The sequence below is a fragment of the Lutra lutra genome, chromosome 11, assembly GCF_902655055.1.
Source record: "Lutra lutra chromosome 11, mLutLut1.2, whole genome shotgun sequence".
Lineage (NCBI taxonomy): Eukaryota > Metazoa > Chordata > Mammalia > Carnivora > Mustelidae > Lutra > Lutra lutra.
This window is the reverse complement of record NC_062288.1, coordinates 57257491-57283339: the sequence shown is the minus strand read 5'-3', so window position 1 is coordinate 57283339 and position 25849 is coordinate 57257491. Positions and strand designations below refer to the sequence as shown.

At 42.3% G+C, this 25849-nt stretch overlaps 1 protein-coding gene across 2 annotated transcripts in view; it reads left to right on the top strand.

Annotated features, from left to right (window-relative positions):
• The first annotated feature begins 2414 nt into the window (after positions 1-2414).
• GSDME (gasdermin E) overlaps positions 2415-25849 on the top strand; it is a 77398-nt gene continuing 53963 nt past the window's right edge. Inside the window, exons 1-3 of one of the 2 annotated variants that reach the window (XM_047694579.1) lie at positions 2415-2516; positions 15322-15548; positions 18697-18889. In XM_047694579.1, the coding sequence (XP_047550535.1) occupies positions 15341-15548; positions 18697-18889 (401 nt within the window). In that variant the 5' untranslated portion in view covers positions 2415-2516; positions 15322-15340. Of the gene's footprint in view, positions 2517-2814; positions 2981-15321; positions 15549-18696; positions 18890-25849 lie in introns of those variants that run through there. The other variant, XM_047694578.1, reaches the window with a different exon arrangement.

Below are 25849 nucleotides of genomic sequence, written 5' to 3'. Positions count from 1 at the left end.
CCCATTAATATTTGCATTGAGGATTTAAATTTTGATAATTTTTGTTGGTCATTTGCTGGCCACCAAGTAAATTTTAGTTTTCTCCTGCCTGTATCTACACCTTGCAATTGAACAAGAGATGGTTGAGCCCCCGAAAGAAATAGGCTGTTCGTTCTGGGCCGTATTTAACTCTCCATAAAGGTTTTTATTTTAAAGCAGTAATTGGTAATACGCTTTGGCATTTCAGTCTCCAGTTAAAACACTTTTGGGATTCAGGGAGATAAATTGGTTTAAAATATATATATATCAATGTATGCCAAATTTTATGTTAATTTATGTTAGTAGGTATATTCCTCTGGGAAGACAAAATTGTACATAGGTGAAAAATTTTAGACTCAACTTAAAAGTGACATTAACTAGAAAGTAATTAATAAACAAAAGGAAACTGGGGCGCCTGGGTGGCTCAGTGGGTTAAGCCGCTGCCTTCGGCTCAGGTCATGATCTCAGGGTCCTGGGATCGAGTCCCACATCGGGCTCTCTGCTCAGCAGGAAGCCTGCTTCCCTCTCTCTCTCTCTCTCTGCCTGCCTCTCTGTCTACTTGTGATCTCTCTCTGTCAAATAAATAAAATCTTTAAAAAAAAAATAAAAAAAATAAACAAAAGGAAACTAACTTTTATTGATGGTCTACTATGTGCTGAATGCTTTTTATACATTTTCTCTTTTAATATCATGACAACACTATAGGTAACTTTTTAAACTAGGAGGTTGAAAATTTGCTTAAGGCCACTCAGTTGGTAAGTGGTAGGCTGGATTTGCCCCAAATTTGTCTGATCCAAAGGCTGTGTGTGTTCTTTCTCTTCCACAGTGCCTATCCATCTATAAGAGTCCAGGTGTCTCCAAAAGCGACTCCCAAAGATCTAGAAGTAGTTATGGCAGCCATGCAGGGCTGGTTCATTAATGTGTTCATTTATATCATGCACCCCATTAATGAATTTCATCAATATGAAAGTATATCAAATCAATGTGTTGTATACCTTTAATATACACAATGTTATATGTCAGTTGTATCTCAGATGGTGTCAGATGATCTGTTTACACCCTACCTCTGTTACTTCCCAGCTTCGTAAGCTCCTGGCTTGTGCCTCTATTTACTCATTCATAACTTAGACCCCTACTCAGTTGCCATGAGGATTTAAATGAGTCAGTCAGTGCATGCAATGAACTCAGAACCGTGGTTCGTGACAGTAACTAGAGAGTGCTATGTAAATATCAGTAGCTAATATTATTACTATTCTCAGACATTTAACTGAAATGCAGTGGATGGGAGAAAAAGAGGGAAAGAATTTGAAGTCCCTAAGTAACCATTGCAACAGAAAGCTCAAGCACTCTCAGAAGCGTTAACCTATCTAGACTGGGCTGGGGCTTGTTGGCGGGGACTTTGTGAACATGCTGTTTATAAGGATGTTCTTAAGGTTAAGGGCCTAGGTCTGATAACAAGCCAGAGTCATCACTATACAATTTTATGAACCCAGAGAAGTGATAGCATGGATGAAAATTCTCTTTCAAAAGCCAGGACTGTGATTCTTTTTGTCTTCCAATACCTATTAGTTTGACAAGACAGAGGACCCCCCTCTCTCAACCATTTCTATGTATTTACTTATCCAACCACCACTAATGGTTGCACAGATGAGTAAGAGCCCATGGTCTAGTTGGAAAAACAAACAGGAGGGTGCATTACTTAATTTAACAATTATTTACGATCGATCACGCATCAGCTACTATGCTAGGTGCTGGGTATAGTGAACAAAACAGACATAAGTCCCTACCCTCGTGGAACTGACATTCTAAGGAAGAGAAAGATAATACATGAAGTAAGTGCGACGTGTATAGTCTCTCAGATGGTGGTGGGTGCAAAGGAGAAAAATAAAGCAGGCAAGGAACTAGGGAGTGTTCCTGCAGATTGATGGACTGGCTGTATTTTTGATGGGAATAGTCAGGAAGGGCTTTCCTGAGGCAAATACAAGAGTGGGGTAACTTTGAGGGATAGACTTAGAACAGCCCCCCCCCCCAATCCCCGGCCAAGCCCTGCCTCTTTCCCTGCCCCGTGGAAGGTAGCAACAAAACTCAACACTCCTGAATGCAAGTTCGCCAAGGACAGAATTTTATTTTTTCTCGTTCATTGTTCTCAGCAGAGTGCTGCTCAGAAAAGATGAGCCATAAATACCGACTGAAGGGACAGAGTGTTTAAGTCAGTCAGTCAGCACCAACTGCGCTCAGATTCACTCATTAACTAAGCACCTAGTGGGGGTGCCGGGCGCTGCCTTCGAGGAGCTTAGAATATAGTTGCATGAATTATTAATAATACCAGGACTAGTGTGGGCGCGGTCACACCACAAATCCGGACACTCCCAGGCCCGGGCATCAGGGGCTCCCACAGGTTCGAGCAGCCTCAGACTTGCCCGGTGGAACGATGAAGCGGCGGTGTCAGGCGGCACCCAACTCTCGATGACCGGGCCCGGCAGGCTTCAAACCCCACGGTACTGAGGGCGGGAGAGGAGGCCTCGGGGAGGGAGGCCGAGCCCACTCCTCTGGTGAGGCCCCGGCATGTCCCCGGTGCGCCCCAGGCCTCGCATCCCGAAAAGCGTGCGGGGACTTTGGCCAAAGCCCAGCCCCGGGGTGTCAGCGACCCGCGTGGGCGGGGTCACCGAAAGAGAGGGGACCCGCCGGCTCCGGGCCTTCGGCGGGTCTCGGGACGCCGCCCGCCGACCTCGCCCCGCCTCGGCCGCACCCGCCCCGCCTCGGCTGTGCTGGGCCCAGCACCCGGGTCCCGTCGGGCGGGCTGGCCGCTGCGCAGGGGGCGGTGGCCGAGCAAAGGTCCCTCCGGCCCGCCCCCTCCCGCCGAGCCCCCGCCCCCAGCCCGCCCCGCGGGGCTCAAAACCGTGGGCCGGCGCGTGGCGCCTAGTGCGCGGCTGCGGGGACGCGGCGGCGGCGGTGCGGGCAGGTGAGTGCGGCGGCTCCGGCTCGCGCCTGGGCGGGCGGCCAACCCCGGGGAGCCCAGTCCTCGGCCCTTCTCTCTCCCGGACGCCCCTCCCCGCCGTCCCCCCCGGAAGGGAGACGAGTCGGTCGGCTGCCCGGCCAGCGGCCAGCTGGCCCCATCGCGTGCCCCTCTCCCCGCCACCCCTTCCCTAACCTTTTCCCCCTTCCCAGCAGCCACTTCCTTCTCGGGCTGTTGCGAGGGCCGGTACCTTCTGTCTCCCCCAGTTCACCACCCCTCTGGCGTTCTTTGTCCTCCCGGTTCCCCCGGGGTGTGCAAAGGCTTTCCCGGCTTGCGGGGCGTGCGTGCGGGAAGGAGAGGCCGGCGCCCACGGGATTTGGGTCTCTGGGCTGCAACGGTTCCCTCAGTCGCCTAAAATTGGGCCCCAAGCCTGCGGAGAAGGCCAAGCCCCCCTGGGTGTCATCGGCAGGGGGCGGGATGATATCACAGCTGCTCGTGTGGCTCCCTTAGGCCTGGAGGTGCGGACCCCCTGGGACCCACTTCGCATCTGCGCCGAAGAGGGAGCGGAGAGGGGCGGCTCCTGTACACGCGTGCGTTGTAGAATGTTTTAAAACATTCTCGCGGAGCTCCGGCTCCGTTCAAAAGAGTGATTTGGAGGGGAGGAACGGATGTCTCGGCATCGTAGCTCTCGAGGGGCAGACAGACGGTGAGGCAGGGTGCAATGAAAGAAGTGATGTGAGGCCGGAGATCCAGCTGAAGAAGTGTAACTTGATCCTTGTCGAAATCACCAACGCGCTCTTCCTATAAAGGAGAACAGCTGCGAGAAGTGGAACCCGGGCTGTTAGAGAGATCTGAGAAATAGGGCCCAGGCTCCCAGCTGCTGTCCCCATAGATCGCCTGCTTGGAGACGAAGTTTTGGATTTTCCAGAAGTGTTTTTCTTTTTGTTCTGTTTGAACCCTCAAGGGGACCAGCGGGTTCTCTGTTCTGAAACCCTGTCCCTTCCCTTATCCACCTCACTTCCCAAAGACTTTGTCGCTTTATGCTAACTCCTTTCTCAAGCTCAGCCTGTTTTGTCACCATCATTTTTTTTTAATTTCACATACTGATTTTTATTTTAGAAAGAAGTAACGGAGTAGCTTGTCTTTAATTTGTCTTATTATAAAAATGAGCTCAGGCACTGATTGGGCTTTGAGCATGGAAGATATAAAAGGATGACACCTCTGTTTTAATAGACTAAACTTCACGTTGTTATTTAGAAGATTAAAAATAATTCAAAATGTGCTGAAGTTGTTAACTTTGAGGCAAGTACAGCAACGTCTCATTTCCCTGCATAGTAAGGACATGTGTCCCGTAACCGTGTTCCATAACTGTGATTTTCACTTCCACTATAACTGAAGTCTACCCTTTTGAGCATACTTTCTTATTTTATGAGATGAATTATATGCAGCCCAAATTTAAAAAGCTGACTGAGAAATCTGCAAAGCTGTGTGGCCAAGGGCTTAGGTTTTGGAGGCAGGTGGACCTCCATTGGAACCTTCACTCTAATTTTCCGCATGACAGCAGTGCCCTCCAGAGACCTCCGGAAATGCACGGAGAGTTGGAAAAGTTGTTGCTTGTTGTGGCGAGGGAGACCTCACACCATGGGGTGTCTCAGTAAGTCGGTGTTAGAAAGAAGTTACAGCATTTAGCTTGGTGGTTATGGGGAGAGTTAAAGGAAACAGGACTTTGCTTAGGATTGGATGCTGTCTGGAAGGGGGAGAATTCTATTGAGTATCTTCACAAGGAAGGCTGCAGTGAGGTGAAGCTGTGGTTGACCAAGAAGCAGCAGTCACTCGCTAGCCAGGACTGGTGGTGGTGATGGTGGTTTTGTGTGTGTGTGGAGGGGGAAGGGATGTCTGGTTGTTTTTGTGGTTTGGACAATGTTCATATTTTGTCTGAGGTCAAATGAGATTATGAGGGGTCTTATTTTTGTCTTAATTTATCATGATGGCAGAGTGGCCTTGCCTGATGTTGCTGTTCTGAGACATTGTTCATGTTCAACAGGAGAATGCTGGGCCATTGCCTAGCAACACTAGGGTTAGCTGATAGTAGTGGGCCAGCTCGCGGGTGTCGGGCTGCTTTTTTTTCCCTTCTCTCGTGATTTGGGCAACTTACTTAACATCTTCAAACTTCCACATCTGTAAAATGCCTACTCACGGTTGTTGTGCAAATTAAATGAGGAAATGGGTAATAGGAATTTAGCCCAGTGTCTGGCACACCGCACATACCATACAGTTGTTTCTCTTTAGTGTATTTTGATGTTGAGGTTTCTTGCCCAGAACTAGTCAAGTAGAGGCCCAGTGACCCACCAGGGCTGCTCCAGAGAAGAATCCTGAATTGGGTATGAGGAACAACTGAGTTCTTCACAACTCAAGGATTTGCTAATTCTGTCAGGCAGAACCATTAAGAATGGATGCTAAGTATAGTATATTTGCACACAGTCTTCACCTTGGCACCTGTTTTTAGGGTTCCTGAGTGGTCCCAGTTGGCTGTGTGCTTTTCTGACTTGGCATTGTCTTGCTTTCTTAGTCTCTTCCTTTGAGATCTGTTGTCCAGGAGTCTGACGTAAACTTACATATCTTCACTTTATTTCCTTTGACCTCCTGAGTTCTAATTGCTTCGAGTTCTAATTGCTTCAAACAACCAAACCCATGTAGGTGGGTTAAGAGCCAGGGTAATATCAGTTTCAGGTGTACAGTTTAGTGATTAGCACTTCCATGCCATACCTGGTGCTCATCATGGCGAGTGTGCTCCTTAATCCCCATCACCTGTTTAACCCCACCAAGCTAAGGGGATTCTTAAGGCCACGTGTGAGAGTGGAGATCTGTGATACGCTTTGAAATGCAAGGGATTTTTTTTTTTTTTTAAGGCCATAAGCAGTTGGAGCTAGATCTCTCATGAGGTCATTTGTGTCTACTTCCAGATTGGAACACACTGGAAATTTGTATCTGATGTCTGACTAACTGTTAACTGAGATTTTCTTGTGCTTGTCTATGTCAGGCAACTTGGGTTCTAGACCCTTTAGTTGGCCCTTGGCATATTATTTAATCTTTCCTGGCTCGACAGTTACTTTAGGTCGTTGAGAATGGTATGGCGACTTACTGTCTTCCAATGCCACATGATACACTGTTGTATTAAATTTCTGGCCTATATTTGAGCTGATCTCTCTATTCTATCAAAAGCTCCTAGGAATAAAGACAAAACCAATAGAAAATGGACCAAGGACAAAAACAGTTAAGCAAAAGAAATAGAAAATCTTTAAACAACAACAACAAAAATCTTTAAACAAAAGATACTCGATTTATGTTAAAATAACATACCCTGATACCATTTCTCACCTACAAGACTGACAAAACACAAAAGTTTGATAGAAAACTTTGTTGCTGAGATTTTTCATACCTTTTTGGTGAGACTGAAAAATGGTTCGACACCTAAAATTCTAGATGTATTTACCCATTGGTCTAACAATCTCTCTCTCCCTCTTTTTTTTTTTTTTTAAGAATTTCTTTCTTTTGTTTTTTTAAGACTTTATTTGCGAGAGAGAGAGAGAGAGAGAGAGAATGAATGAGAACAAGCAATGGGGAGGGGCAGAGGGAGAGAAAGAGAGAAGCAGACTCCCTGCTAGGCAGGGAGCCCGACTCAGGGCTTGATATCAGGACCTGGCAATGCATGACCTGAGCCGAAGGCAGATGCTTAACCAACTGAGCCATTGGGGCACCCCTACCTCTTGTAGGAATCTTCCTTCAGGTTCTCTTACCCATGTATGAGGAAGATATATATTCAAAAGTATTTAGTGTGGCATTTTTTATAATAAAAAATGTAGGAATGGCAATATAGAACAAACAGTGGCACTGCCAAGTAAAGTAGAGTATTATGCAGCTGCAAAGATGAAGGTACTAACATGGGAAGATCTCTTTGATGTTGTTACATGACAAAAAGTAACCTGCAGAAGAGTGTGCAGACTCCTTTGAACTTCCATTTGTATAAAGAAACACCAAGGTAATATACCTGCAGGGGAGAGCCTTAGAAAGAGAAGGTGGGACCTGGGTAGAAATGGGATTTCTCAGTGTGTATTTTTTTTTTTTTTTTACACATTTTAGATATTTGAGCCATGTAATGTATTATGTATTCAAACATCATAATAGAAACCTCTAACTTCACAGGAATATACCGAGTTCCTTGATTAAATAAGCCTGATTTTTAAAAAAAGATTTTATTTATTTAAGGCTGATCTTTTTTTAAAGATTTTATTTATTTGACAGCGATTACAAGTAGACAGAGAGGCAGGCAGAGAGAGAGGAGGAAGCAGGCTCCCCGCCAAGCAGAGAGCCCAATTCGGGGCTTGTTCCCAGGACCCCGAGACCATGACCCGAGACAAAGGCAGAGGCTTTAACCCACTGAGCCGCCCAGGTGCCCCTAAATAAGCCTGATTCTAATAAAAACCTGTAAAGCAGTAGCCACCCACGTTAACTCTTCCTAAAGCAAACTGCCCTCTCAAGAAGGGAAATTGTCGGGGCGCCTGGGTGGCTCAGTGAGTTAAGACTCTACCTTCGGCTTGAGTCATGATCTCAGGGTCTTGGGATTGAGGCCTGCATCGGGTTCTCTGCTCAGCGGGGAGCCTGCTTCCCCCTTTCTCTCTGCCTGCCTCTTCTGCCTACTTGTGATCCCAGTCTGTCAAATAAATAAAATCTTAAAAAAAAAAAAAAGGCAAATTGTCTGTGTCAGATGGTAGATGGAAAAAAATTAAAAATTAATTCAGGAGTTCCCTTTCTTTATCTTATACTAATTCCTCTGGGGAGGATTAGTGTCATTACAAAGGCTTTGCCACCCACAATAGATGGGCTTTTTTTTTTTTTAATGGCAAGTCTGATCTACCTTCTTCAGAAGCTTGTTTGATCTGAAGGGAAATTAGTGACGTCCCTCTCAGGTAGTCCCTGAAAAGAATAGAAACCATAAAAAGAGGTTCTGGGGCGCCTAGGTGGCTCAGTCAGTTAAGTGTCTGCCTTCGGCTCAGGTCATGATCTCAGGGTCCTGGGATCGAGCCTTGCATTGGGCTTCCCACTCAGTGAGGAGCCTGCTTCTCCCTTTCCTGCTGCTCTCCCTGCTTGTACTCTCTCTTTCTCTCTCAAATAAATAAAATCTTAAAAAAAAAAAAGAGAATCTGTTACCAGTGGCATGCTGAGGAAGAATCTGTGGGGGCTCTTCACTTGGACACTAAGTGGGATGGTTTCCACAGGTCGTTGGGAAGACCTTATTTTGTTAAAGTTTCTTTCCCCATGTTTGGCAAAATAAAACTTGTATGCTCTCCTAGATACACTTACAGCAGGTACTATCTTCTGCCTGCCACCAGTCTGCTTCCTCCTGAATTCCCTATCTGTAGCTCATCCACCAGCCCACACCTGAGACACCTGCAGACCATCCTGGGGAGTCTCTTCCAACACTACTCTCACATCCGGCCAGAGTTCTGGGGAAACCACCCAGTCATCTTTTCCACCCTTAGCCCTGTGACATAGTTCAGTATAACCATTTGTTGTCTATCTCTAATCTTGTTCCCTTCCAGAACATCATGCTAAGTGACCACTTTGATTGCATCACTCTCTATACAACCCCTCCCCCTGAAGGTTCCTGCTGCCCCAGCCCCCAGCAGGGGAGGCATGGGCTCGTAGGGCCAGGACTGAGGCCTGTCCTTTGCCCTTCCCCTCTCCAGAACCAAAGCAGGAACTAGTCTCAGAGCTTGAAAAGCAAAGAAGGGACAATGGGCATATTAACACAAAATGAGGTCTTGTGGACCATCTGGAGCTTGCCATGCATGATCTCCCCAACACTTCCGCCACCTCCTGCATGTGCTGGGCTTTTGTCATTGCTGCACTTCTGCTGGAGCACCCCTATAGCGCTCCTTGGCTGGCTTACTTCTGCTGAGCCCACAAAATGCAGCTGGGACACTGCTTACTTTAGGAAGACTTCTCTGACCCTGTACTTCTCTCCAGTTGGATTTAGATGTCCTTTTTTTGGTTCATTTCTTGTAACAACTTAGGTTTTATGCTAGATATTGACACAATTGTTTATTTCTCTATCTGGCCACCCAACTAGCCACTCAGTAAGGAGAGAGACTACTTTTTATATATTTATTGAAGTATAGTTGACACACAATATTTTTGGTTTTTAATTTCTACTTAATTTTTAGTTAACATATAGTACTGTATTGGTTTCAGAGTAGAATTCAGTGATTCATCATTTACACACAGCACCCAATGCTCATCACAGCAAATGTTCTCCTGAATATCCACCACCCATTTAGCCCATCCCCCCCACCTCCCTCTGTTCAACCCTCAGTTTGTTCTCTATCTTTAAGTCTCTTACAGTTTGTAAGAGACTTACAAAGAGATCATGACTCCTTCCTCCCCACTCCATATGGTCATCTGTTTTGTTTCTTAAATTCCAGTGAGTGAAATCATATGGTATTTGTCTTTCTCTGATGACATATTTCACTTAGCATAATACCCTCTAGCTCCATCCATGTTGCTGCAAATGGCAAGATTTCATTCTTTTTGATGGCTGAGTAATATTCCTCTGTGTGTGTGTGTGTGTGTGTGTGTGTGTGTGTGTGTGTGTATACACACTACCTTTTCTTTATCCATTCTTCAGTCAGTGGACATTGGGGCTCTCTTCATAGTTTGGCTATTGTTGACAATGCTGCTATAAACACTGGGGTACATGTACCCATTCAGATCTATATTTTTGTATCCTTTGGGTAAATACCTAGTAGTGCAATTGCTGGATTGTAGGGTTGTTCTATTTTTAACTTTCTGAGGAGACTCCATACTGTTCTGCAGCTTGCATTCCTACCAACAGTGTAAGAGGGCCCTCCTTTCTCCACAACGTCGCCAACATCTGTTGTTTTCTGTGTTAAGCTATTCTGACAGGTGTGAGATGGTATCTCATCATGGTTTAGATTTGGATTTCCCTGATGGTGAGTGAGGTTGAGCTTCTTCTCATGTGTTGGCTGTTTGGATGTCTTCTTTGGAAAAATGTCTATTCATATCTGCTGCCCATTTCTTTACTGGATCATTTGTTTTTTGGGGGTGTTGAGTTTAATAAGTTCTTTATAGATTTTTGGATAATAACCCTTTATCAGATATGTTGTTTGCAAATATCTTCTCCCATTCCACAGGCTGCCTTTTAGTTTTATTGACTGTTTCCTTCACTGTGCAGAAGATTTTTTTTTAAAGATTTTTTTTTATTAATTTGACAGAGATCACAAGTAGGCAGAGAGGCAGGCAGAGAGAGAGGGGGAAGCAGGCTCCCTGCTGAGCAGAGACCCTGATGTGGGGCTTGATCCCAGGACCCTGGGATCATGACCTGAGCTGAAGGCAGAGGCTTTAACCCACTGAGCCACCCAGGCGCCCCTGTGCAGAAGCTTTTTATCTTGATAAAAATCCAGTGGTTCATTTTTGCATTTGTTTCCCTTGCCTTTGAAGATGTGTCCAGTAAGAAGATTCTGTGGCCGAGGTCAAAGATGTTGCTGTCTGTGTTCTCGTCTAGGATTTTGTTGGTTTTCAGTCTTACATTTAGGTCTTTCATCCATTTTGGACTTATTTTTGTGTATGATGTAAGGAAGTAGTCCAGTTTCATTTGTTTGCATGTTGTTGTCTGGTTTTCCCAACACCAGTTGTTGAGGAGGCTCTTTTTTCTATTGGATATTGTTTAGTGGTTTGTTGATTAAATGACCATATAGTTGTAGGTCTGTTTCTGGGTTTTCTATTCTGTTCCATTGATCGGTGGATCTATTTTTGAGTTGACAAACATTACATTAGTTTCAGCTGCACAGCATAGTGATTTGACAGCTCTGTATCTTATGCTCACCACAAGTGTAGCTACCATTTTTCACCACACAAGGTTATTGCAGATTCGTTGACTATATTCTCTATGCTGTACCTTTCATCCTTGGGATTTATTCCGTCACTGGAAGGCTGCACCATCTTCTCCCCTTCACCCATCCTCCTACCACATCTCTCTGGCCACCATCAGTTTGTTCTCTGTATTTATCTCTTTCTGCTTTTGTTTGTTCATTTTTTTTTCTATTCCATATATTCATATGATATTTGAATTCATATTTTATATTCATATGATATTTGTCTTTGCCTGACTTCACTTAGCATCCGTGTTGTTGCAAATGGCAAGATTTCATTCTTTTTTATGGCTAAGTAATGTCCACTGCGTAAATATACCACTTCATCTTTATCTGTTTGTCGGTGGATACCTGGGTTGCTTCCATGTCTTGGCTATTGTAGGTAATGCTGCAATAAACACAGAGTTGCATATATCTTTCCAAATTAGTCTTTTGTTTTCTTTGGGTAAATATCCACTAGTGGGTTTACTGGGTTGTTCGGTATTTCTCTTGTTAATTTTTTGTGCAACCTCCATACTCTTTTCCATGAAGTCTATGCCAGTTTGCATTCTTACCAACAGTGCATGGGGGTTCCTTTGTCTCCACATCCTCATCAATGCTTGTTGTTTTTTTTTTTTTTTTTTTCTCTTTTGATTCTAGCCATTCTGACTGGTGTGAGGTGATATCTCATAGTTTTGATTTGCATTTTCCTAATGATGAGTGATGTTGAGCATCTTTTCATGTGTCTGTTGGCCATCTGTATAGAGACAACTTTTCATTTCAGTATCCTAAGCCCTTAAATACAGTACCTGTGTATAGTAGGTACTTACAGATAATTAATGATACAGTAAGTGTTTTGATAAACAAATGAGTGCTCCATCACATGCAAGAAACTTAGTATAGTGAGAGATGCATTAGAGTTGAGAGTTTGAGCATACATAATTCTCCTTCTTTACAGTTCACTGTTGATCAGAATGGAAGTTTTTAGGGATGCCTGGGTGGCTCAGTCAGTTGAGCTTCTGACATTTGGTTTCGGCTCAGGTCATGATCTTGATGTTCTGGGATTGAGCCCTGTATCGGGCTCTGTCCTTGGTGTGCAGTCAGCTTCAGATTCTCTCTCCCTTTCCCACCCCTTCTGCCTCTCCCTCTGCTCTTGCACACGAGCACTCTCTCTCAAATAAGGAACTTTTTGTGTTTTAGCATCCCTTCCTTAAATGTTTATTCTTATTGTTAATATACAAGAATAGGGTTAGGTAGCCACAGAGTAATCTAAGAAAAGGCACTTTAGAGAAGAACTAGTGATAGGTAAGACAAATGTTTACTGATATACTAGAGGAACTTTGTGTTAAAGCAAGTGGGTTGTGCCTGTTGGTCATTTCTATGTCTTCTTGGGAGAGATATCTGTTCATTTCTTCTGCCCATTTCTTGAGTGCATTATTTGCTTTTTGGGTACTGAGTTTGATAAGTTCTTTATAGATTTTGGTTACTAGCCTGTTATCTGATAGGACATTTGCAAATATTTTCTCCCATTCAGTGGTTGTCTTTTGATTTTGTTGACTGTTTCCTTTTGCTGTGCAAAAGCTTATTATCTTGATGAAGACCCAGTAGTTCATTTTTGCTTTTTTTTTTACTTGCCTTTAGACGTGTCTAGCAAGAAGTTGCTATGGCAAAGGTCAAAGAGGTTGCTGCCAGTGTGCTTCCTCTAGGATTTTGATGAAATCCTGTATTACTCTTAGGTCTTCTATCCATTTTGAATTTATTTTTGTGTATGGAGTAAGAAAATGGTTCAGATTCATTTTTCTGCATGTGGCTGTCCAATTTTCCCAAAACCATTTGTTGGAGAGACTGTCTTTTTTCCATTGGACATTGTTTCCTGCTTTGTTGAAGATTAGTTGACCACAGAAATGAGGGTCCATTTCTGGCTTCTCTATTGTGTTCCATTGATCTGTGTGCCTGTTTTTTTGCCAGTACCATACTGTCTTGATGATTATAGCTTTCTGATAGAGCTTAAAGTCTGGCATTGTGATGCCATCAGCTTTGATTTTCTTTTTCAACATTCCTTTGGCTATTTGGAGTCTTTTCTCATTCTATACAAATTTTAAGATTATTTGTTCCAGCTCTGTGAAAAATGTTGATGCTATTTTGTTAGGGATTGCATTAAATGGGTAGATTACTTTGGGTAGCATAGACATTTTAACAATATTTGTTCTTAAAATGCTTAACATGACCAACATCAGGGACAAACAAAACCACAATGAGACAGGACCTCACACCAATCAGAATGGCTAAAATTAGCAAGTCAGGAAACAGCAGATGTTGGTGAGGATGTGGAGAAAGGGGAACCTCTTACACTGTTGGGAATGCAAACTGGTACAGCCACTCTGGAAAACAGTATGGAGGTTCCTCAAAGAGCTAAAAATAGACTACCTTATGACCCAGCAATTGCATTACTAGGCATTTACCCAAAAGATATAAGCAGTGATCCTTAGGATCACGTGCACCCCAGTGTTTATAACAGCAATGTCCACAATTGCCAAATTATGGAAAGAGCTCAGATGTCCTTCAACAGATGAATGGATAAAGAAGATGTGGTATATATATACAATGGAATATTATTCAGCCATCAAAAAATGACATGGATAGAACTAGAGAGTGTTACGCTAAGTGAACTAAGTCGGTCAAAGAAGGACCGTTATGATGATTTCACTCATATGTGAAATTTAAGAAACAAAACAGGATCATAGTGAGAGGGAGCACAAAATAAGATAAGATGCAATTAGAGAGGGAGACAAACCATAAAAAATGCTTAGCTATAGGAAACAGAGGGTTGCTGGAGAGAAGGTGGGTGGAGGGATGGAGTAAATGGGTGATGGGCATTGAGGGCACGTGCTATAATGAACCCTGGGTGTTCTATAAGACTGATGAATCACTGACCTCTACCTCTGAAACCAATAGAACACTATAAGTTAATTAATTGAATTTAAATAGATAAATAAAATTTAAAAACATAAAAAATAAAAAACAGAAACAAACAGAAAAATAAAGCAGAGGGGTTGAACTAGTTCATTCTGAGACCATTCCCAGCTCTCAAACTGTGTGATTTTATACCTATGTGGCTGCCAGATACCAGGATAGAAATACAAATGAAACACATTTCTTGTCCATTAGATATTTTAACCTTTGACCGTGGATAATTTTTAAAAAATCTTATTTCACTTGTGCTTTTGAGTAATGACTATATATGCATGTACTTGTGTGTTTGCACATATGTGTATATTTGTATGTGTATAGGCTGGGTGCAGTTTATATATTGTGAATTGTTTATAACCTTTGCCCATGTTTCTACTACAGTATTTTAAAAAAACAACTTGTAAAAGATTTTTTTATATATTAACTATTCTCGTTCTTCATTATAAATATTAGAAGTATTTTCTCAGTTTGTCATTTGTCTTCCTAAAGGCCTTTCTCATCCTACAATTGAAAAAAATATTTGTCTGCATTTTTCCTGGTACTTTTATGGTTTCATTTTTTTCCTCAAAAAAACCCTTCTAATCCATTAAGAATTCAATCTTGTGTACGGCATGAGATAGGAATCTGGCTTTATTTTTTCCAGATGATTAGTCAATTCTTCTAACACCATTTATTGAATAGTCTATACCTCTTCCACCTAATGCATGGTTTTATATCTGCCAATGTGTTTCTTCTTTTTCCCTCCAGCTGAGGAGTGACTCGGTCTTCATTTCTGGATTAAAAAGTAATAGTTCCTTGGCTTTTGTGAATAGGGGAAATCACACAGTGTGGAGAAAAAGCATGTTGACCCTTTTTAAAAAAAGTGGTCATATCTTTGTATGTTATAAATTAGGGTAGTCAGTATGTTGGTCAACAAATATCCTCAGATCTCTACCTATTAGATACATGGTACCATTGTATTTCCTGACCATTCTGGCTGGCTGAGGCCATATGACCAGTCTGGCAAATTTTGAGTGGACATGATGTGTGTTAGTTTTGGGCCAGAGCATTTAATTGCTGGTGTGAGACTTTCCAGAACCCTTCATGTTGGATGGTGGCTGCGCCTTCAGTCTGGATCACTGAATGACTAGGATGAGAAAAGCTCTCCTGTCCTCGCTACCAGACATAGTGACCAGTAAATAAACCTTTCTTGGTATAAGCCAGTAATATTTGGAGGTTCTTTATGTCAGAAGCGTAACTTGGCCTATCCAGACCTACGGAGTCTCTTTCAGTATTTCCGTTTGATTTCTTTGTCATCAACTGAACCCCCACTAGAGGGTTTTCTAAGGAGAAGGTATTCTTTAATATATAGTGATTGACACAAAGGAAAAATAAGGCGGTTTTAGAAAAAAATAAATGAAATAATAACTTCTTGTTTAATTTGGGGGGTAACTTTGACTTTTTATCCAGGTAATCTGGAGCTCTCATAATGTTTGCCAAAGCAACGAGGAACTTTCTTAAAGAAGTTGATGCTGGAGGTAACCTGATTGCAGTATCAAACTTGAATGACTCTGATAAGTTACAACTTCTAAGTCTGGTGACCAAAAAGAAGAGATTCTGGTGCTGGCAGAGACCCAAGTACCAGTTTTTATCTGTCACCCTTGGAGATGTACTCACAGACCAGTTTCTGAGTCCAGGTAAGTGTCTTTGGGTATATTCTACAGTTAGTCCCTGAAAAGATGATGATTCATCTTCTAGGCACATGGTGTCGTGAGTGATTGATTGTAAGGTGAGACCTTACAATGAATTCTGTTTCTTTGCATACGCTCTTAAAGACATTTCCTCCCTTCCTCCTTCCCTCCCTTCCTTTTTTTTTTTTACTTTCTTTCTTTTTTTTTTTTTTTTTTAGAATTTATATATTTTTTGGGGAGGGGGTGGTAAGGGACAAAGAGAGGAAGAGAGAATCTCAAGCAGACTCCCCACTGAGCACGTTGCCCGAGGTGAGGCCACAATCCTGAAATCCTGACCTGAAATCAAGAGTTGGACGCTTAACCGACTGAACCACCCAGGTGCCTCAAGGTACCCCCTTTTTTAAATGAACAAAATTCTACAGGCCAGACAAGAGAAGTTATAGCTTAATTTAAAAAAAATTGCAGTTTTGAGTATTAAAATAATACATGCCCATTGTAAGTGTTGTGGCCGCCCAGCATAGGTAAGATGGATCTGCCACCCAAAATCTGATTTAGGTTGAAGTTGATGATGCCACTATCCATCAGAAGGGTGTGGAAAGTTTTGTTATTCACATAAGGGAGCTTTCTGGTGAGAGCAGAGCAGTCAGGCTATCAAGCTGTTCCAAAAAATAGCTAGAGAAGAGGGGAGGTAAAGAAATAAAATTTCTGTGTAGCACTTTGTATGATCTAGAACTGTTCCTTTTGTCAGAAAATAACATTGTTCTGGCCTAAACTCAGTGGACATATTGAGCATGTGCTATGTGCCAGGCTCTGTGTTATGTGATTTACATACATCAGCGTGTAACAGAACCCATCAGGAAGGTGGTGTCTCCAGATCACAGCTGAGAAGACGGAGGTTCTGGGAGATGCGTGGTAGCCAGTTCTTCTAGGTAGGGATAGTAGAATAGCGATTAAAATCTGGTGCTCTTAACAAGTGCTCTGTGCTACTTCCCAAAGCATTTCCCAAAATGTTTGTATTCCATAAGATATAAATAGGAAAAGATTTGGGATTAAAGGATTTTCACGGTTGTCTTATTTTCGGTGGTGGTGGTGGTGACAGAGATGATTCTCTATTTCGTAAATTGTGAAGATAGTGATTGATAACTTCTAGCCCTTGCTGAGGAATGGTTTCCTTGACTGAAGTGAAGGAAATACAGGTGTAGGCGGCAGTGAGTGGATGGAAAGAAGCCTTGCAGACTTCAGACAGACTTGAATCTCTTAGAAGTACAGCCAGGAGCCCAGGAGAGCCTTGGGTCAGGGAAGTGGAAAAAGCCAAGTGTAAAAGTTCCTAAGAGGCTCTAAATACAGCTATATCAAATGACAATGACTGACATTATTTTTCTGGTGGTATTTGGCTGGATTAAAACTGAGAACAGGGGCGCCTGGGTGGCTCAGTGGGTTAAGCCGCTGCCTTCGGCTCGGGTCATGATCTCAGGGTCCTGGGATCGAGTCCTGCATCGCGGGCTCTCTGCTCAGCAGGGAGCCTGCTTCCCTCTCTCTCTCTGCCTGCCTCTCTGTCTACTTGTGATCTCTCTCTGTCAAATAAATAAATAAAATCTTTAAAAAAAATAAAATAAAACTGAGAACAGTAGAAATCTGGAGATAAGAGCAGGGAGCAATTCTGAGATGAGATCAGCACGTATTTATCTTCGGTGTCCGGATAAGAACAGCAGGTCTTGAAGGCAATGTGCTGGTACCCTAGGTGTGACCAGGTGAGGAACACAGTAATTCCCAGAGGACTTGACTGAAGCTGGGACACCTGGATTGGGGGGAGGTGGCATCTTTCCAAGTCTGGGAAGCCAGAAAGTAAGGGCAGAGAGCCTGGGGCTTGTCGGTCCGAGGATGGTGTTTGAGAGAGAGGGAGGGAGGAAGGGAGGGCAGGTGTGCCCACTGACTTTATCTGAGGAGAGATAAGGTATTGTATGATAAGGAATGAAATGGCTGGGTAGAGGTCAGTGTAAACAGGTGAGCCTGGGATGCCTGGGTGGCTCAGTAAAGCCTCAGACTCATGATTTCAGCTTGGGTCCAGAGCTCAGGGCGGTGAGATCCAGCTCCCTGTCAACCCTGCATCCGTGCTGGGGGGTGGAGCCTGTTTAAGATTCTGTCTCTCCCTCTGCAGGTGCTATCGCTCTAAAAAATAAATAAATAAAAATAAAAAATAAGTCAGTACGGGAAAGGAAATTTTTTTCATAGAGATGGTAGCGAAGGCCAGGGGAATGTCCTCCCAGACTGGTGGGTGGGAAGGGGAGATGCCTGCACTCCACATGGCTGAGGAAAGCAGACCACTTGAAGGTGGGTCATGAGCAGAACTGCCGTTTTCACTCTGCTTCGGTGTCCTCCTCATGCAGTTCCTTTACAGTCTTCACCGGGGGAAAGCACACATTTAAAATATTCTATTTAGGAGCACCTGGGTGGCTCAGTGGGTTAAGCCTCTGCCTTCGGCTCAGGTCGTGACCTCGGGGTCCTGGGATCGAGCCCCGCATCGGGCTCTCTGCTCAGCGGGGAGCCTGCTTCCTCCCTCTCTCTGCCTGCCTCTCTGCCTACTTGTGATCTCTGTCAAATAAATACATAAAATCTTTAAAAAAAAAATAAAATATAGAATATTCTATTTAAAAAATTTTAAAAAATTCTATCTGAATAGTGGTTAAATGGATGCTTGCTTTAAAGTTTGTTTACTTATTTATTTTTAAGTAATCTCTATAGCCATTGTGGGGCTAAACCTCACAACCCCGAGATCAAGAGTTGAGTGCTCTGCCAACTGAGCCAGCCAGGGGCCCCAGGATGCTGGCTTTAAACTTATTTGTTAAACTCTTCAGATACCTGTGGTGCCCCTGTCTACATACGTATATATTGGAAATGAAAGACGACATAAACAAAAACAGCACCCAATAGCACCCCCTGGCCACCAGCCCCATCCCTCTCTCAGTCAGTACCTCGGGGTGCTAGCTCCATTTTGGTTTGAACACACACCGAGCATGGCTGCCAACTTTCCATTTTGAATGGAAATTCAAAGTTTTTTCCTGTGGTTTTCTACAGGATTGGGAAGGTAGGTGACCTAAGGCAGCTAGGTGGCCAAATTATCCTCAGATTCCTTTGCCTGTCTCATTCACTCCAGTGGTCGTGGAGTCAGACTTTGTGAAATATGAGGGCAAGTTTCAAAACCACGTGAGCGGGACCATCGAGACGGCACTAGGGAAGGTCAAGCTGAATGTTGGAGGCAAAGGACTTGTGGAAAGTCAGTCTTCTTTTGGAAGCCTGAGGAAGCAGGAGGTGGACCTGCAGCAGCTCATCAGAGATTCCACTGAGAGGTAATGATAATTCTGTTTGGCATTTTGGATTTGACACATATCTCATTCAGTGGGACCTTTGTAAAAAGGGTGACGGATGGGAACTTTGCCCCAAAGCAAAGTTGCTTTGATTGAGTGTTGGGTTGAAACTTTTTGAGAGCTCATCTTTTTAGCCTGGAATTTCTTCATTGTTCTTAGCTGGAGTGGGGAGAAGTGGAAAATATTATTATTATTATTTTTTGATTGAGGTGTAATTGACATATAATGTTGTATTAGTTTCAGGTGCACAACATAATGATTTGTTATTTGTCCCTATTGCAAGATGATCACCACATCTATATACCACCATATGTAGTTGCAAATACGTTTTTTTCTTGGGATGAGAGCTTTTAAAATGTATTCTCTCGGCAACTTTCAAGCCTGCAGTATGACTGACTGTAGTCAGTGTGTTGTGTCTTACATCTTTCACAGCTGGACGTTTGCACCTTTCCATCTTTACCCATTTCACGTACCTCCACCCTCCACCTCTGGCAATCACTAATCTGGTCTCCGTATCCATGAGCTTGTTTGTTTTGATTCCATATATAAGTGAGATTGGGCTCTTCTTGTCTTTCTGTGTGACTTATTTCACTTGGCATAATCCCCTCGAGCTCCATCCATGCTGTCCCAAATGGCAAGATTTCCTTCTTTTATGTGGCTGAATACTACTCCATCGTGTATTCTAGGAGTGTCCAAGAACTCAACTCCGTGCTGGTACTGTCTGCCTACAGATAGTATCAGCTTCATAGGGTAAGGATTCAGTCCTAAAAAGACTGTCCTCAACCCTTAGTCTATGTCGGATGCCAGCAGCAAGCCCAGGCTGTTCCTTGTGCTTCTGACGATGAGGCATGCAGGTTGGAGATTCCCATGCCCCCGTCCTTGGACTTCAGACGCCCTTCGCAAGTCCAGGTTGTCAGCTGTACTTCTGACCAACTGGCTAAAAATCAGATTCCCGTGACCTGCTCCTTGAGTTCAGTTAATTTGAAATATGAAACATTTTACATAGGAGATCACTGTTTTATTACAAAAGGATAATAACTCAGGAATAGCCAGGTGGAGGAGATGCATGGGGCATGGTATGGGAAAAGTCATGGAGCCTCCCTGCTCTCTCCAGGTCACCACTCTTTCCAAATCTTCATATGTTCACCAATCTAGAAGCTCTCTGAACCCTGTCTTTTTGGGTTTTTATAGAGGCTTTATCACACAGTCAGAATTGATTAAACCCTCATGGACCATTGGTGATTGATTGAGCCTCCAGCCCCTCTCCCCTCCCTAGACGTTGGGGTGTGGGTACTGAAAGTTAAAACCTTCTAATTACAGGTTGACTCCCTAACCAGCCCCCATCTTTAGGTTACCTCGGGCTTTCCCAAAGTCACCACATTAACATAACAGAAGACACCTTTATTGCTTTTATCCCAGGAAATTCCACAGGTTTTAAAAGCTCTGTGCCAAGAACTGGGTTAAAGACCAAATATATATTTCTTACTATAAATCACAATATAACATATATATACTCTAATTCTTTATCCATTCATATATCCATGGATACTTAGCTTGTTTCTGTATTTTTGCTATTCTAAATAATGCCGCAGTGAACATGGGGACACAAATCTTTTTGCAAAAATGTTTAAATACTTGGCATAAATACGCAGAAGTGAAAATTCTGGATCGTATGGTAGTTCTATTTTAAATTTTTGAGGAACATTTATACTGTTTTCCATAGTGGTTGCACCAATTTATAATTTCACCAACAGAGCCAAGGTTTCCCATTTTTCCACATCCCCTCCAACTCTTGTTACTTCTTGTCTTTTTTTTTTTTTTTTTTTAAGATTTTATTTATTTGACAGAGAGAGGGATCACAAGTAGATAGAGAGGCAGACAGAGAAAGAGGGGGGAAGCAGGCTCCCTGCTGAGCAGAGAGCCTGATTCGGGACTCGATCCCAGGAACTTGGGATCATGACCTGAGCCAAAGGCAGCAGCTTAACCAACAGAGCCACCCAGGTGCCCACTTCTTGTCTTTTTGATAAGAGCTATTCTAACAGGTGGGAGGTGATGTCTCCTTGTGGCTTTGATTTGTATTTCCTTTTTTTTTTTTTTTTTTAAAGATTTTTATTATTTGAGAGAGAGAGAGAATATGAGATGTTGGAGGGCTAGAGGGAGAAGCAGACTCCTCATTGAGCTGGGAGCCTGGTGTGGGATTCAGTCCTGGGACTCCCACCTGTTCCCACCTTAGCTGAAGGCAGACACTTAGCCGACTGAGCCACCCAGGTGCCCAGATTTGCATTTCCTTGATGAGTGATACTGAGCATCTTTTCATGTGGCCATTGGCTATCTGTATGTCTTCTTTGGGAAAATGTCTAGTCAGATCTGCCCATTTTAAAAATTGGATTTCTTTTTTCTGTTGGATTGTATGAGTTCTTTTTTTTTTTTAATTTTTAATTTTTTATAAACATATTTTTATCCCTAGGGGTACAGGTCTGTGAATCGTTAGGTTTACACACTTCACAGCACTCACCATAGCACATACCCTCCCCAATGTCCATAACCCCACCCCTCTCTCCCAACCCCCCTCCCCCCAGCAACCCTCAGTTTGTTTTGTGAGATTAAGAGTCACTTATGGTTTGTCTCCCTCCCAATCCCATCTTGTTTCATTTACTCTTCTCCTACCCCCTTAACCCCCCCATGTTGCATCTCCACTTCCTCATATCAGGGAGATCATATGATAGTTGTCTCTCTCCGATTGACTTATTTCGCTAAGCATGATACCCTCTAGTTCCATCCACGTCGTCGCAAATGGCAAGATTTCATTTCTTTTGATGGCTGTATAGTATTCCATTGTGTATATATACCACATCTTCTTTATCCATTCGTCTGTTGATGGACATCTAGGTTCTTTCCATAGTTTGGCTATTGTAGACATTGCTGCTATAAACATTCGGGTGCACGTGCCCCTTTGGATCACTACGTTTGTATCTTTAGGATAAATACCCAGTAGTACAATTGCTGGGTCATAGGGTAGTTCTATTTTCAACATTTTGAGGAACCTCCATGCTGTTTTCCAGAGTGGTTGCACCAGCTTGCATTCCCACCAACAGTGTAAGAGGGTTCCCCTTTCTCCGTATCCTCGCCAGCATCTGTCATTTCCTGACTTGTTAATTTTAGCCATTCTGACTGGTGTGAGGTGATATCTCATTGTGGTTTTGATTTGTATTTCTCTGGTGCCGAGTGATGTGGAGCACTTTTTTATGTGTCTTTTGGCCATCTGGATGTCTTCTTTGCAGAAATGTCTGTTCATGTCCTCTGCCCATTTCTTTTTTTTTTTTTTTAAGATTTTATTTATTTATTTGACAGAGAAATCACAAGTAGGCAGAGAGGCAAGCAGAGAGAGAGGAGGAAACAGGCTCCCCGCCGAGCGGAAAGCCTGGGGCTTGAATGTGGGGCTTGAACCCAGGACCTGGGATCATGACCTGAGCCGAAGGCAGCGGCTTAACCCACTGAGCCACCCAGGCACCCCATCTCTGCCCATTTCTTGATTGGATTATTTGTTCTTTGGGTGTTGAGTTTGCTAAGTTCTTTATAGATTTTGGACACTAGCCCTTTATCTGATATGTTGTTTGCAAATATCTTCTCCCATTCTGTCAGTTGTCTTCTGGTTTTGGTAACAGTTTCCTTTGCTGTGCAAAAGCTTTTGATCTTGATGAAATCCCAATAGTTCATTTTTGCCCTTGCTTCCCTTGCCTTTGTTGTTCCTAGGAAGATGTTGCTGCGGCTGAGGTCGAAGAGTTGCCTGTGTTCTCCTCAAGGATTTTGATGGATTTCTTTCTCATATTGAGGTCCTTCATCCATTTTGAGTCTATTTTCGTGTGTGGTGTAAGGAAATGGTCCAATTTCATTTTTCTGCATGTGGCTGTCCAATTTTCCCAACACCATTTATTGAAGAGGCTGTCTTTTTTCCATTGGACATTCTTTCCTGCTTTGTCGAAGATTAGTTGACCATAGAGCTGAGGGTCTATTTCTGGGCTCTCTATTCTGTTCCGTTGATCTATGTCTCTGTTTTTGTGCCAGTACCATGCTGTCCAAATCGGCAAAGAAGAAGTCAAACTATCACTCTTCACAGATGATATGATACTATATATGGAAAACCCAAAAGACTCCACTCCAAAACTGCCAGAACTTGTACAGGAATTCAGTAAAGTGTCAGGATATAAAATCAATGCACAGAAATCAGTTGCATTTCTCTACACCAACAACAAGACAGAAGAAAGAGAAATTAAGGAGTCAATCCCATTTACAATTGCACCCAAAACTATAAGATCCCTAGGAATAAACTTAACCAAAGAGGCTAAGAATCTATACTCAGAAAACTATAAAGTACTCATGAAAGAAATTGAGGAAGACACAAAGAAATGGAAAAATGTTCCATGCACCTGGATTGGAAGAACAAATATTATGAAAATGTCTATGCTACCTAAAGCAATCTACACATTTAATGCAATGCCTATCAAAATACCATCCATTTTTTTCAAAGAAATGGAATAAATAAACCTAAAATTTGTATGGAACCAGAAAAGACCTCGAATAGTCAAAGGAATTTTGAAAATGTATGAGTTCTTTATATATTTTATATATTCACTCTGTGTTGGGTGTATGATTTGCAAATACTTTTTCCATTTAGTAGGTTGCCTTTTCATTTTGTTGATGGTTTCCTTTGTTGTCCAGAAGTATTTTAGTTTGATGTAGTCCCATTTGCTATTTTTGCTTTTGTTGCTTTTGCTTTTGGTGTCAGATTCAAAAACTAATTGTCAAGGCTGATGTCTAAGAACTTACCATCCATGCTTTCTTCTGGTAGTTCTATGGTTTCAGGTGTAACATTAAAGTCTTTAATTACTTTGAGTTAATGTTTGTGGATGATGTAAGATAGTGGCCCAGTTTCATTCTTTTGCATCTGGTTATCCAGTTTTTTAAATACCATTTATTGAAGAGACTGTCTTCTCCCCATTTTATATTCTTGGCTTCTTTGTCATTAATTAAATGACTGTATGTGCATGGGTTTATTTCTGGACTCTGTATTCTGTTCCACTGATCTGTATGTGTTTTATGTCCAAGTCTTACTGTTTTGATTAGTGTAGTTTTGTAATATAGTTTGAAATAAGACAGTGTTATATCTCTAGTTTTGTTGTTCTTCCTCAAGATTGCTTTGGCTACTCAGGAATTTTTGTGGTTCTCTTCAAATTTTAGAATTTTTAGAGTTTTTTTTTTTTTTTTTCTGTGAAAACTGCATTGGAATTCTGTTGAAAGATTTTATTTATGGGACGCCTGTGTGGCTCAGTTGGTTAAGCGGCTGACTTTGGCTCAGGTCATGATCCCAGCAACCTGGGATTGAGTCACACATCAGGCTCCTTGCTCTGCAGGGAGCCTGCTTCTCTGTCTGCCTCTGCCTGCCACTCTGCCTACCTGTGCCCTCTCTGTCTGACAGTCAAATAAATAAATAAAATCTTTAAAAAAAAAGATTTTATTTATTTTACAGAGAATGAGAGACAGAGCATGAGTGGGGAGTGTGGGGAGGAGGCAGAGGGAGAGGGAGAAGCAGATTCCTTGCTGAGCAGGGAGCCCAGGATGGGACTTGATCCCAGGACCCTGGGATCATGACTTGAGCTGAAGGCAGATGCTTAACCAACTGAGCCACCTAGGAGCCCCAGTACATTCAAATTTTGATGGGAATTACATTTGATCTGTAGGTTGTTTTGGATAGTAGGGACATTCTAGTGATATTCTAATCCATGAGCATAGAATATCTTATTATTTATTTATTTTTTAATTTATTATTTATTTATTTTAAATATTTTATTTATTTATTTGACAGAGATCACAAGTAGGCAAAGAGGTAGGCAGAGAGAGATGGGGAAGCTGGCTCCCTGCTGAGCAGAGAGCCTGATGCAGGGCTTGAACCCAGGACCCTGGGATCATGACCTGGGCCGAAGGCAGAGGCTTTAACCCACTGAGACACCCAGGTGCCCCTTTTTCAGTTTATTTTTATCAGAGGCTTATAGTTTTCAGTGTACAGAATATTCATCTCTTTGGTTAAATTTATTCTTAGATATTTTATTCTTTTTGATGTAATTATAAATGGAATTATTTTCTTAATTTCTCTTTTGGAATGTTCCTATCCATGTATAGAAATGCAGCAGATTTTTGTGTATTGAGTTTGTATCCTGGAACTTGGCTGAATTTCTTTATTAGTTCTAACAGTATTTTGGTGGGGTTTTTAGGATTTTCTGTATGTAATGTCGTGTGATATGCAAATAGTAGTAGTTTTATTTCTTCCTTTCCTGTGTGGTGGCATTTTATTTCTTTTTCTTGTCTAATCACTCTGGCTAGGATTTCTAGTACTATGTTGAATAAAGTAGAGAGTGAGCATCCTTGTTCCTAATCTTAGAGATAAAGCTTTGGATTTTCACTGTTGAGTGTGGATTTTCACTGTGAGCTTATCATATATGGCCTTATATTGAGGTATGTTCCCTCTATATCTACTTTGTTGAGAGGTTTTATCATATAGGAATATTAAATTTTATTAACACTGCTTTTTCTGCATCTACTGAACTGATCGTATGATTGCTATGATTTCATTTTGTTAGGGTAGTGTATCACATTGATTGATTTATGGATCTCGAACCATCCTTGCATAGCTGGAGTAAATTTGACTTGATCATTATGTATGATTCTTTTAATGTGGTGTTTTCTTCAGTTTGCTAATATTGTGTTGAGGATCTATGCATCTATGTCTATCATGGATATTGGCCTGTAATGTTCTTTCTTTTTAAAATTGAGGTGTAATTGACATGCAACATAGTATTAGTTTCGAGTATACAGTATAATGATTACATTTTTGTATATATTGTGAAATGATCACCACAATAAGTCTTGTTAACATGTGTTACCCAA